Source organism: Chenopodium album, chromosome 23 (genome assembly GCF_948465745.1).
Source record: "Chenopodium album chromosome 23, dcCheAlbu1.1, whole genome shotgun sequence".
Lineage (NCBI taxonomy): Eukaryota > Viridiplantae > Streptophyta > Magnoliopsida > Caryophyllales > Amaranthaceae > Chenopodium > Chenopodium album.
In genome coordinates, this window is record NC_137856.1 from 10,793,973 (window position 1) to 10,806,924 (window position 12,952).

Below are 12,952 nucleotides of genomic sequence, written 5' to 3' on the forward strand. Positions count from 1 at the left end.
GGTCACCTACATTTTATTATAAATATAGTTGCAGACTAGCAAGTGTAGAATTCACTTAGTTAATTGTATGAGTTAATTAGTATTCTGTGTAAAATGAAAATTGTTAATGAATAACTTTGGAAGTTACAACTTTAATACCTTTTAATAATATAAAAAAAATAATTAAAAAAAAAACCATCTAGATCAACTAAATTTCCAAAATGCGAGGAGAGATTACATCACTCCACACCCATTGGCCAAACTCCCATGGTTGAAAGTGAGTCAATTTGTGTACTACATTATTACCCCCTCGCTTTACAACTAACCGTGAAACACTAGTAAAATTAGAAGAAAAAAAAATCTAGAATATCCTTTATAATCAGATGATAGGAACTAGGGTCATACATATGCTTCCTCATTGCCTCAATCACCACCAGATTATCACTCTCGATCTCAATGCAACTCATACCCTTGTGTCTCGCAATCTTCATGCCCTAAAATACCGCTTTCACCTCTGCAAACTTAGTCTCTCATTTTTCACTCCACTACATCGTAGCTCCCCAAAGCACCACCTTCTCACTATTCCTGCAAATTGCACCCAGTCCCATCTCCCCCAAAACACCAGCATCAACAATAATTTTAACCACATCAGATGCCGGAGGAGACCCGCCCACAAAGACACTATTTCCACCATCAATTCCCCTTGTTATTCAACTTTCCCACCTCACGCCCCTTCGTATCTTCAAAGCATAGGCAGCAATTTGTTCAACATTCAGATTTTCAACCTCAATCATTTATTTGTTCCTTGCGCCCCACATAGCCCAACACATGGTAATTAAACTCACCATTTCCTACCCAAAATTACCAAAACAATGCTCCCACCATTCAGTCATACTACAAAGAGAGTGAAACAAAACCACAGAATAATTGCACTTACTCCAAATTGCTTGGGCTAAACTGAAATCTTGACGCATGCATGACAAATTCTTCTTCTCTCTAGCAAACACCACAAGCTAGTAGCCAGGGCACAAACTAGCTACAAAAGAAGTTAGCTTTAAAATCTTATATGTGTAGCCTAAAAAAGCTAATTAGCTTACTATTGGAGTTGCTCTAATACTACATCGATTCCTTTAATTGGATACATTTTAACTTTAGACCTTAGTGTCCCAACCAGTCCAGCGAACACCCACCCAAACCTTAACTCTAACTCTCGAACTCCACTTATGTGGCGAACTCCCAACCAAAGCCCAACCCTTACTCTCAAACTACACTTATGCGGCTGTAGGGATTCTTGGGGCATGCGAGGTCTGTGGGGATTCAGATTTCAAGTATCATAACCCCAAACTTGAACCCCACTGTGATCATACACTAAAGTATGGTGGCGTTCAAAGGGATAGAAAAGAGAGCAAAAGAGTCGCCAACAACTTTTAGGAACTTGTAAACCAATCACCAGGGCCGTATCTAGGGCGGGGCAAGTGGGGTAACCGCCCTAGGCCCATATTTTTAAAGCCCAAAATTTGTTTAAAAGGGGCCTCAAAATTACAGGGAAAAATAAAACTAAAAAAAAAAACTAAAACTGCGTCATACTTTGACAATTCGTCAGTCGTGTCAGTGCAAGTAGTAAGTTTCCAAAGCAGTTCCCTTGATTTTCGCTTCAGTTCTCCCCTTTTGATATTTTTTTAAAGTTTACTTCATACTTCGTATCTCTTTTAATTTTTCAAAGTGTATCCAAATTCTATTACTCCATATTTATAGAGAAATCTCTAATAAAATCAATTACAGATGAAAAATATTTTAAACATTAATATAATTGGCATAATATATCAATTACCGGTAAAATGGATTGTAGTCTACTAGTCCATAATTCATCTACTCGGTATAATATTTAATTCTTCTTATTTATTTAACAAAATCTACTTAATTTATTGAATTTGAGTGGTTCTGTTCTACCATCTGAATTTTGGATTAAATTTTCTCAATCTTTCACCAATCGATGTGACATTGTCTAATAGCTGTAAAACAATCTGAATTTAGTAAAATTTATGCTCTACAATTTAAACTTTAATTAAGATTTATAAAAATGTAACAACAAAAACATTTAATAAAGATAATGTTTCCTTCAAAAAATAAAAATTAAGATAATTATGATGATACACTTATGTAGAAATTAAAAATTGTACATAAATTAAGGGTATATTTTACTCGAAGTTTTGACTATTGAGTAGTAGTAATTTTTTCTTCGAAAGATATTGAGTAGTACGGTGTACTAAATTAGTAGCTTTAATTTAGATTTTTTAAAGTTTTTTTTTATTATTATTGTAATTAAACTAGCGATTTGATTTTTTTATTTCTTATATGGTTTACAACTAAATATTTTTCCGTAATTGAAAGATAAAAAATCTAGGATAATTTTATTTAATTAAGAACAACATATAACCAATGCGTTTTCAACTTTATATTGAGGAGCTAATCTATCATTTTACATACCCTTAAAACTAATAGAAATGCTTGATCATTAGGGCCCCACGCTATATGTTCGCCCTAGGCCACCAAAATCTCAGAAACGGGCCTGCCAATCACGAGGTGAAGGTTACACCCCTTAACGATCCATGAGATCGTCAACTCCATAAGGTCTTGAACCAAATAGGGTTCGGGGATGAGGGTACGAATCCAATCTACAAAAGAAAGGATCCGCCCTATAAAATAGGCCTCTACTTTATTCTACTCGTATTCATGTGCGCTTTTTGACTAACATGCAATCATTAAATTAACCCTAAACCTGTTTATCTATGTTGGTTGAATATTAATGCACATATAAATCTATTATTGGTGATCACTTGAATTAAAATCACATTAGCCTAAACCAAATTATAAATTATCTTATTAAGCATGATTTCAAGTACAAATTCCCTTTAAACATGCATAAAAGGCGTGATCAAGCAATAACAATAAAATATATCAAGCAACATAATAATAATAATAATGATAATCATTATAACATAATCATAATCATAATAAGGCATAATAAAGCTTGATAACAATAGCAATCATGTTAATAAAGCTTAAATATATTAGCAAGATCCTAGGCATGATACTAATAAGATTAATAACAAATCCTAACATGTCACTAAACAATAAAAATCAAAGCTTTAAACCTAACAGGATATCATAATATTAGAAATAATAAGAGGCACCCTAAACATGATACTAGAAAGCAATAAAAACATCCTAACATGATACTAGGTCTAGGACCCTATTTATAAGAAAACAGTCCGGAAAAGCATAGAATTTGATAAGGAATAAAACTCCACGCTATCGCCAACAAACCGACCTTGTCGCCAGAAATTCATCTTGTCGTTTGGCGACAAAGACAGTTTTGCGAATTTTGTTTTATCATATCTTTTGATCCAAAAGTCCAAATAAGTCATATAATATGTCGTTGGAAAGCTCTTGAAGTCTACTTTCCAATGCAATTAGAATCACATTAAAATCTTTTTTAGATAAAAAGATATGGCCGAAATAGTGGAAGGATTTTAGTTTTAGATAGAGTTTCGTATTTCTTTCATATCTTTTTCGTTATAGCTCGAATTTAATATTATAATATATCATTGGAAAGATAATTTCAAGATCTATCCAACCATATAAAATTTGGATATAAAATATGAGGCAAAAAAATAATATCTGACTATCTTTGAACATGTTTAAATCCGAATAGAATTAGGACTTAAAAAAGGAAAGTTTTTATAAAAGGAAAGTTTATATTTAAATCAAATTCTTAATCTTATCTTTTCAAAAAAGGATAATTAAGATCTTTTAAAAACTTATAGAAGATTCTAATCAATCCTAATTAGTTAGGAATAGGATTAAACCTTTGGACCCTCCTCATGATCATTGGGTCGTAGGTAAAATCCGGTTTGGGCCTAGTTTAGTATTTTGGCCATAACTTCCTCATTATTCATCGGAATTGGGCTTATAATATATCGTCGGAAAGGTCTTTGCGAGCCCCATCCAATTACACTATTATTGGACCCTTATTACGGACCAAACTAAACCGGATTGGAAATTTCAATAAAATAAGGTTGTTTTCGAAAACAAAGGGAAGAGAATTTGATAAAACTAAACCGCAACACTTAACTTTCCACACTTTCACCTCATTCGATTATGGTTCGACGTGAAAGGTAATTAATCACTGGGTTTGGTTTGGGGGAGACACAAATGGGTGTCTACAAAAGCCCCCACTTAAACAACATTTGTTGAATTAAATTAATTTAGGTATTTTGAATTAAAACATTACTTTTATGCCTAATTTGATTTTGAAATCAAATTCACAATCCAATTTCAAATCTAGGGTTCTTCATAAAATTAATTTAACTTTTAAATCAAATCATTAATTATAAAAAAATCATATTTTATGTATAAAATCAATTCAATTAAATTTATGAAGCATAAAATTAAGCACAAAATCAAAATTTTAGGGCTTTATTTTAATTAAAATTTTCGAAAAAACTAGGGCTTAATTTGGATTTTGCTAGAACAATTGAGCAATTAAATCATATTTAATCATATTCCAAAAATTAAATCTCCATTTAATATAAAGATTGAACCATAATTAATTATTCTCCCTCCTAATTGAATTAAAATTGCGGACTATCAAAGAATTATTGGCAATATGCGTAAATGCAATAGGCTAACTGATACCACTGTAGGAGTTTATAGGTACTACGTAGCGGAAATAACATGAATCATATTCATACAGTACCTAATCCCAAGATCTAATGCATAACACATAAAGAACACATAATTGTACCTTTGAAGCATGATTCCACGTGCGATCGAGCAAGAACAATGGGAGATAAAGAACCTCAAGTGTGATTCCTCTACTTGGTCCACGGGCATGGATTAAGACCTCCACTAATGCTAGTTAGTTGCAAGTGAAACCTTCAATTGACCTTCTACGGAAAAGAGCGAGCAACGAACCACCATGAACCACCACGAACACCACACGCGCCACCTAGGGTGGCCGGCCGTACAGACGAGGGGAGGAGAAGGAAAGCCGTGAGTTAGAGAGAGGAATAAGGTTTTGGGATTGGTTGCCTTGTTGTCAAAATACAATGTATGTGGATTATGACTTCTTACATCCAACCCTAGGCATGGATCTTATTTATAGATCTCATCTCTAAATAAGAGCCCATGTCAAAAACCCAAAACCTAATTCCAATCTAACCGTGCTAGCTCAATCCAATTCATGATTAGTTAACTTGCTTAACCCAATACCCTTGTGTGTGACCTCATAGGATCCATTCTAGAGGGCTTTGGACTATTTGAGTAGTCCAAAGATCATCTCTCATAGTCTAGCAACAGAGGATGACGCCCCAAAAGAACGAACTTATTATCTCCATAATAGTGATCCTTGATATATCTAGTAATTGCACTTATCGAAGACATAACTCCTTCATTTAGAGGGGTGAGGTTAAAGACCGGTGAAGGGAGATAGATTTCAACCCTATGGAGAGAGTATGCATAGTTGAGATGTCGGGATGATCTTATGATTCTACATAAAAAATTTCTTTTTCCGGTTCCCTTGAGGAATCATGAGGAGCTAACTAAGGGATGATTTGAAGCTAGTGGAGAGAACGTGGACCGTCTTGGTTGGGGCTAGGGTGGAGAAAGAAATCACTAGTTCTCTATGCTTAGCTTAGGTTTGTCTCTTTCAACCATGAGCATCTTAAAACGTGTATTCCTCATTGAATTGAGAAAGATAAGCATTCTTTGGTGCATGTCTCTACGTTTGAGTCCAAATGGAGCATTTTCTATCTAAAAGCTTTTTTGGTTTTCTTAAGCCTTGTCATGTCATGTTAGTCGTAGTTGTGCATGCTTTTTGTGTTTGCTCTTCTTTTTCTTTTTGTTTTGCTTAGGTTTTATTTAGAGTTGTGGGTTAAACTCCCCTCACGAGAGCACACTCGTCCTCTAGGGCGATCTAGGGGTTTAAAGGGCTTGTCTTTAGTTGCTAAAATTGACCGTGATTCCTACAAAAGTGAGTTAGTGTATATTCTCATTTTCTTTAGTCTGTTAGTCTTGCTTGTATAAATGTTTTTCCCTTTCTCTTTGTCTTTATCTTGCTCGAGGACGAGCAAGAGCTAAGCTTGGGGGCCTTTGATACGTGTCATTTATGACACGTTTTCGGGCGTCTTTTTGCCTTCGTTTTAGGTTTATTTTGGTCTTTTGCGTTTATTTCTTGTCCTTTAGTCTCGTTTTAGTCAATAATTCTTTAGTCTTTGTTTTAGGCCTTAGCTTGCAATAATATGCATTTTGCCCGGTTTCCAGCTTGGCTTGTGTGCTTTTGTATGTGATCTTTCACTCGCTCTCTCTTTGTCTTTTTATCTAGGTACTTTGCACGTTCCGCATTGTTAATGACCCGAGAAAAGGCCGAGAATTTGATGAAAGATGCCTTGAAGCATAAAGAGCTATGAAGTAAGCACCTTGCATCGTCGAAGCAAGCCCGAGCATCTCCTAAAACTGCAGCAAGTGCTCGCAAACTATAGCAGCCTCGAGCTCTAAGAAGCAGCCATGGCATATGCTCCGCAGCAGCGCAGCCGCGGGCGCAGCCCAGCAACCCGTGGGCGCGGCTTTGTGAGCCTCATTCCTCCCCTATCATCCGGTAGATGCCCAGTAGAAGGCTAACCGAGGGCGCGGGCTATAACCTCGCGTGCGCGGCCCTTGTTCCGCGGGCGCGGATTTCTGGGTTTAGTCGCGTTTTAAGTTCGTTTTTGTTCGGTTTTTGGGGAGGCATATATATGTACGACCTCTTTAATGAGGGGATTATCGAATTTTCTCAGTTTTTCTTACACTTTCTCTATCATTTAATTAGGATTAGGGCTTAGATTAGGTTAATCTAGAGAGAGAAAGTAGTGAAGATTTTGTTTTTCCTCCATTGTTGCTCATGGATCTTCTTCGAGCTTTAATTTGTTAATTCAAGTCTTCATTTAGTAATCTTTTCTTCCATATCTCTTTACTCTAGTTTTTTGCTTTCATTTGGTTTGCTTTTTGTTTTGTTGATTTATTACTTGTTTATTTGTTCTTGTTAGTTTGATTTTCGTGTTCAATCTTGTTAATTTTGTTTCCTTACTTTGTTTAGTTTTCATGATTAATCTCCCTTCACTAGGCTAATTTCTTAGCTAGGGGAAGGCGGTGGAAAATATGTGTTGATATTGGATGAATAGTGATGATGGTTAGATTGAACCCATACATTTATTGATGAAATGCATGATTTTTGGATAGCTTGAGATTATTGTGGCACTTTATTTGATGTTCTCTAGCTTAAATGCATGAAAGTGATTTGGATTAGATTAACATCATCTCTATTTTGATGATTGAATGAGAATGAATTGTTTAGGTAGAATCTTGTGTTCTTTGGCACGTTCTTCATGAAACCTATCATTGTTCCCTTCTTTTTAATCATGTTTGACACCCCCGTATCCCTAGCGTTGTTCTATCTTGATTCGATTCATCTTTATCTTTGCTTATTTGTAGTTTTAGTGCTTTTAATCCAAGAAAACCAACAAAAATATTTCCCTTCTTACTCTTGCATTAGTGATATTGATGTTGAATGAGTGTGTTTCCTTAGTGGTTCGACCCTTTACGTACCCCTATGCTTGTATTAGGGTAGTTTAGGATTACAAATGATTAATTTGATTAGGGTAGTAGATCTCATCCCTATCAAGGACTTCCTATATGACATCATTGGTGGGATTCGAAGATGTGAATAAATTATCGAAATGCTTTTTAATAATCATCTCGGTACTAAGCTGCTCTCATCCTTATGCCATACACCATCTACATCAAATACACCACCAATTAAATTCTTCTTCTTTCGTTGCGACGCTTTATGGTGGAAATATTGAGTATTTTTGTCCCCATCATCGAACTTCTGCCACTCTACTTCTAATGTACCAATAAGCTTCCAATTTTTCGTTCAAATCATCGAACTTTTTTTTCCAGCCTCGTACATTCCTCCACACTACTAGCTGAAATTCGTCTCCTCTGAGCTGCATGTAAACTTGCTCTGTATAAAAACGAACATTTTATACAACTGAACAAACACAAAATTTTGTATGAATTAAAAAGAAAAATAAATATTTATTTTATAAGCATGACCATCATATTGCATGAAAATAAATATTTACTTCCTCTGTTTTCTTTTACTTGCAACACTTCCCTAAAAAGGAAATGTCACAATATTTGCAACACACTATAAAAGGAAAGTTATTTTAAGGAAAAACTATACTATATCCCTTATTTAAAGCACATGGCCCACTAAATTACACTCTTAACAACCACTCATCCTATTTTAAAGTTTATTATATCATGTAAACCCCACCTTTCTTAATTACCGTGCTAAAGGGTGTGTTGCATCTAAAAGAAAACGGAGGAAGTATTTGATAAGAATGAATATCATAATGCATGAAAATAGTTAAAAAAAAAAAACGTTCATCTTTTGTCGTAGTAAATGTTCATTTCTCAACAAGAGATCAACTAACTCTGGTTGGGCTTAAGTCCTGCTATTAATGATTGGGATCAAAACATACAATAAAAAAAACTTTGGATTACAAATCCATATATAGTAGCATATAAGAAGGCTGAAAAACCAAGCCAGGCCCAAAAACATCTAGCATAAAAAACCCCAACCCGAAACTCTAACATTCTTCTTAACCTACTCCACCATATAAATTCCCCTCACAAACTCGCTTCACTCCCCCTTCTCTCATACCCAAAGAAAAACCCTAATTCTCATTTCCGCCTCTTCTGGCAATTCATTCTCCCCCCTCTTCTCTCTCAAAATGTCTTCCACCGCCGCCGCCGCCCGCCCACTGGTCACCATCCAAACCGTCGAGTCCGACATGTCAACCGACTCGACCCCCTCCGCACCACTCCCCGACGTCATGAAAGCCCCCCTTCGCCCCGACCTCGTCACCTACGTTCACTCCAACATCTCCAAAAACTCCCGTCAACCCTACGCCGTTTCACGCAAAGCAGGGCATCAGACCTCCGCTGAGTCCTGGGGCACGGGCCGTGCTGTCTCCCGTATCCCCCGTGTGCCTGGTGGTGGTACCCACCGTGCCGGTCAGGGAGCTTTCGGAAACATGTGTCGTGGTGGGCGTATGTTTGCTCCTACCAGGATCTGGAGAAAATGGCATGTTAAGATTAATGTTAATCAGAAGAGGTATGCTGTTGTTTCTGCTATTGCTGCGACTGCTATTCCGTCGCTTGTTCTTGCTCGCGGGCATAAGATCGAGACTGTTCCCGAGCTTCCCCTTGTTGTGTCGGACTCAATTGAGGGTGTTGAGAAGACTAAGTCTGCTTTGAAGGTGTTGAAATCAATCGGTGCGATTGAGGATGTGGAGAAGGCAAAGAAGTCGATTGCGATTCGTGCTGGGAAAGGAAAGATGAGGAACAGAAGGTACATTTCTCGAAAGGGGCCGCTCATCGTGTACTCGACCGAGGGATCAAAGTTGGTCAAGGCGTTTAGGAACATTCCTGGGGTTGAAATTTGTCATGTTGATAGGTTGAATTTGTTGAAGCTTGCTCCTGGTGGTCATTTGGGGAGGTTTGTGATATGGACTAAGGGTGCTTTCGAGAAGCTCGATTCGATTTACGGGTCGTTCGATAAGGCTTCTGAGAAGAAGAACAAGTATGTGTTGCCAAGGGCGAAGATGTTGAATGGTGATCTTGCTAGGCTTATCAATTCTGATGAGATTCAATCGGTTGTTCGACCGATTAAGAAGGATTATGTTAGGGCACCAATGAAGAAGAACCCATTGAAGAATCTGAATGTTATGCTGAAATTGAACCCGTATGCTAAGACTGCTAAGAGGATGGCTTTGTTGGCTGAGAAGCAAAGGGCTGCTTCTAAGGAATCCAAGCTCCAGAAGAAGAGAAAGGTCCTTTCCAAGGTATTTTTCTTTCTTTTGTTTTTGTTAATTTCATACTTACATTTTAATTATTGTTTCATCAGTTTATTTTGTTGCAGGTATTTGCTCATTATAATGTGTATGTCAATAAATTTTACTGAAATGTTGATGCAAATGAATTTTACAATTGTTTAGTTGTTGTATGATTTATGAGTTATGATCCATGTTCATTAATTTGTGTATGATTTACTACTGATATTAGACAATGTATGTTTATATTCTATTAAAATTGATGATGTTAATTTCAGAAATTCACTAGACTTTCGAATTTGATCTGTTTTGTGGGATGGTTAATTGTGTTATATGCTATTTTGTTATATGAGATAACTCCCTTTGATATTGCAATCAATCATGTTTTTTGGTCTTGCTATTGATCTTGTTTGTTTGATGCTGGTGATGATGTCATTTGCTATCTCGAGTTTGAATGCACCCTGTTTCAATTTAAGTCCTTTAGTTTTGATGGATTAATCAATTCATTAAATTGATGTACATGTTCTGTGATTGCTATAGTCATTTAGAATTGTGATTGTTTCTTAAGAGTTGAGATTGTAACTGTGATTTCGATGCTGTGTGTTTCTTTTTAAGTATTTTTACCAGGCTTGAAATGGGGCAAAATTCTTAGTTGCGGTCATTGTGATTAAAGTCTTGAATTATTTACAACTGCTAATTTTGATGTATTTTTGCTCAATGTTGAACAGGAGGAGCTTACTGCCATCAAGGCCTCCGGAAGATCGTTCTACAAGACTATGATTTCTGATTCCGATTACACCGAATTTGAGAACTTCACAAAATGGCTCGGTGTTTCGCAGTAATTTTGTTTTAGATCGTAATTTTTGTTAGAGATATTTGGTTTAAGATTATCTAATCTATTGAGTTTTGGATGTTGAAGATATTAAGACTTGAAAGTTACCCCCTGGTCTTGTTATTTTAAATTTGTGCCTATAGCTGTTGTAGTTTGAGGGCTCTTTACTGGAAATTTACCGTCTTTGGTATTTGTTGCTCTACTTCTTATATGGATTTTCATACCTTCATAGTTTTGTGTGAGTGCTCCTCTGACCTCAGCTGTATGATTCTGAATTTCCGATACTTGGGAAGTCTCATTTTTTGTTTAATGAAGGGACATGGTCACATTAGTCATTCTTTGCAATCTTTGTGTTTGGTTTGCTTATTTTTTCCGTGACTTACTTGAGGGTTGAGTCAGTTGAGGGAGTCTTATGGAAATCGAAGAAAGCTGCTCAATGATCAATTAAAGCAGCAGCATCATACAGTCTTGATTGTTATGCTGCTGCTCAATCATTTGTTGCGGAACCCCTTCTTCTGTCTGCGCAGGCAGACAGAGCTATCTTTTTGTTACAGCTTTCTGTCCGAATATAGAGCTATTGCTTTATATAACTCTGTTCTGCATGCTTGATGGCTACTATGAAAAAAATGCAGCATATCTGAAGGACTAGTAGCAGTGTCTGTAGTCCAGAGACCGTAGCAAGAGCTACTTGCATTTCATTTGAATTTGATATGATTTCTTTCAACGTTTCAAACTTTCAATAGAGCTTCTTTTCATCATCTTCAAATGCTACGATCTGTTTTCTTAGTTAAGCCCAATTTTATTCTGCATTGAAGTATAATAATTTCCAATACCATTTCAATATGAATGTATCCTTGCTGACCTCTGGTGCTTTAAAAAACCAGTCCAATAAGCTGGTTACCCCTGTTGTCGATTTAAAATAATTTCAATACCATTGGATGATTTTTGTGCTTCTAAACTTATCATTCAACATTGAATATTTGTACCCTACTAAGAGTTTGTAATGAGAAGTCCAATTTTAAGGGTTGCGTAGTATGAAAAGCCATGATGGTACATTTTGTTGCTTGGATTGTGGGATAGTGTAGTTTTTGATGTTTTCGCATCCTACTAATTTAGGGGGCGTTCGGTTCGCAGAGTGGTATAGGTTTGGAATCAGGAATAGGGTTAAGGTGGAATGAGTCAACCCCCCCCCCCCCCCCAAAGGTTTCTAAACCTCATACCTCATGGGTTTGAGGTATGGGTTTAAAAATCATATTTTTGACAACCAAACATATGGTATGGGTTTTGGTCATTTTAAACCCATATCTCATACCTATAATCCGCGAACCAAACGCCCCCTTAGGGAGTGTGATATAGATGGAATTGTCGGTATTGCCCTTTTTGGTTTCAGTTTTTTATTTTTTATTTTTTTATTTTCTTTTTTGATGACAGTAAATTGTATCATTGTTACCTCAACTATGATTTCAAGCATAGCTGACTAAGATTTAAACTTAGAATTTCATTTGAAAGTGACTTGTTTTCTTTGAGCTTGGAGTTTAGAGTTTCTGCTTGAAAGTTCTGGTGAGTTGTTTTTGTTAAGGATGAATCAATGATGTTTCTGCCTGCGTTGATTTAATTTTCTTTGGGAGATGACTGCCATTTCCTACTTTCACAATGTGAGGAAATTATTGCTGCTGAAGGTTTTTAGGAGCCACTTTAACCTGGTTCAGATAATCTGCTATCTTCATTCGTGTGCTGCTGCTAAATTGCTCATCGAGAGGGTGAAAGGGTCTTTGGCTCATACCAAAAGCTAGTATGTAAATGCTTTTCCATTATCAGGAAAGAAAAATAGTTCTCAGGTTGGTCTGGGATTGGTTATTAGGAAGGAGAGTGACTGCGAATAGAGCAAATTATGAGCAGGAACCTCAGAACTCTTTGCTCATAAATCATAACGCAGACACTCAATGCCATCTTCTTTGTAACTTGACAGTCTTGGTGATTGACAGCTATGTTGGTTTACTTGATGGCATTATAAAGTTTCGGGGGTTTTGTATTGTATGATTGATATCTGTTCTTGGATTACCAACTAATCTTGGTAAAGTATTCCTCAAAGTTTTATCATGCCAAGGTTGATGAAAGTGAATCGCATTGTTTGTCCTATATGGTCGCTGTATATACTAGTGTGATTGTGTGGGTACTCCTTTAATTGTACGATTCTGATACG

At 36.4% G+C, this 12,952-nt stretch overlaps 2 protein-coding genes across 2 annotated transcripts in view; one reads left to right on the plus strand and one right to left on the minus strand.

The window, feature by feature from the left end:
• LOC145609461 (putative N-acetyl-gamma-glutamyl-phosphate reductase, chloroplastic) overlaps positions 1-12,952 on the minus strand; it is a 63,971-nt gene that overhangs the window by 14,876 nt on the left and 36,143 nt on the right. The window lies entirely within an intron of this gene.
• Positions 8,714-10,978, plus strand: LOC145607689 (large ribosomal subunit protein uL4-like). The gene is made up of 2 exons (XM_081663279.1): positions 8,714-9,929; positions 10,646-10,978. The coding sequence occupies exons 1-2, from the start codon at positions 8,817-8,819 to the stop codon at positions 10,757-10,759; spliced, it is 1,227 nt and encodes a 408-aa protein (XP_081519405.1). The 5' UTR covers positions 8,714-8,816; the 3' UTR covers positions 10,760-10,978.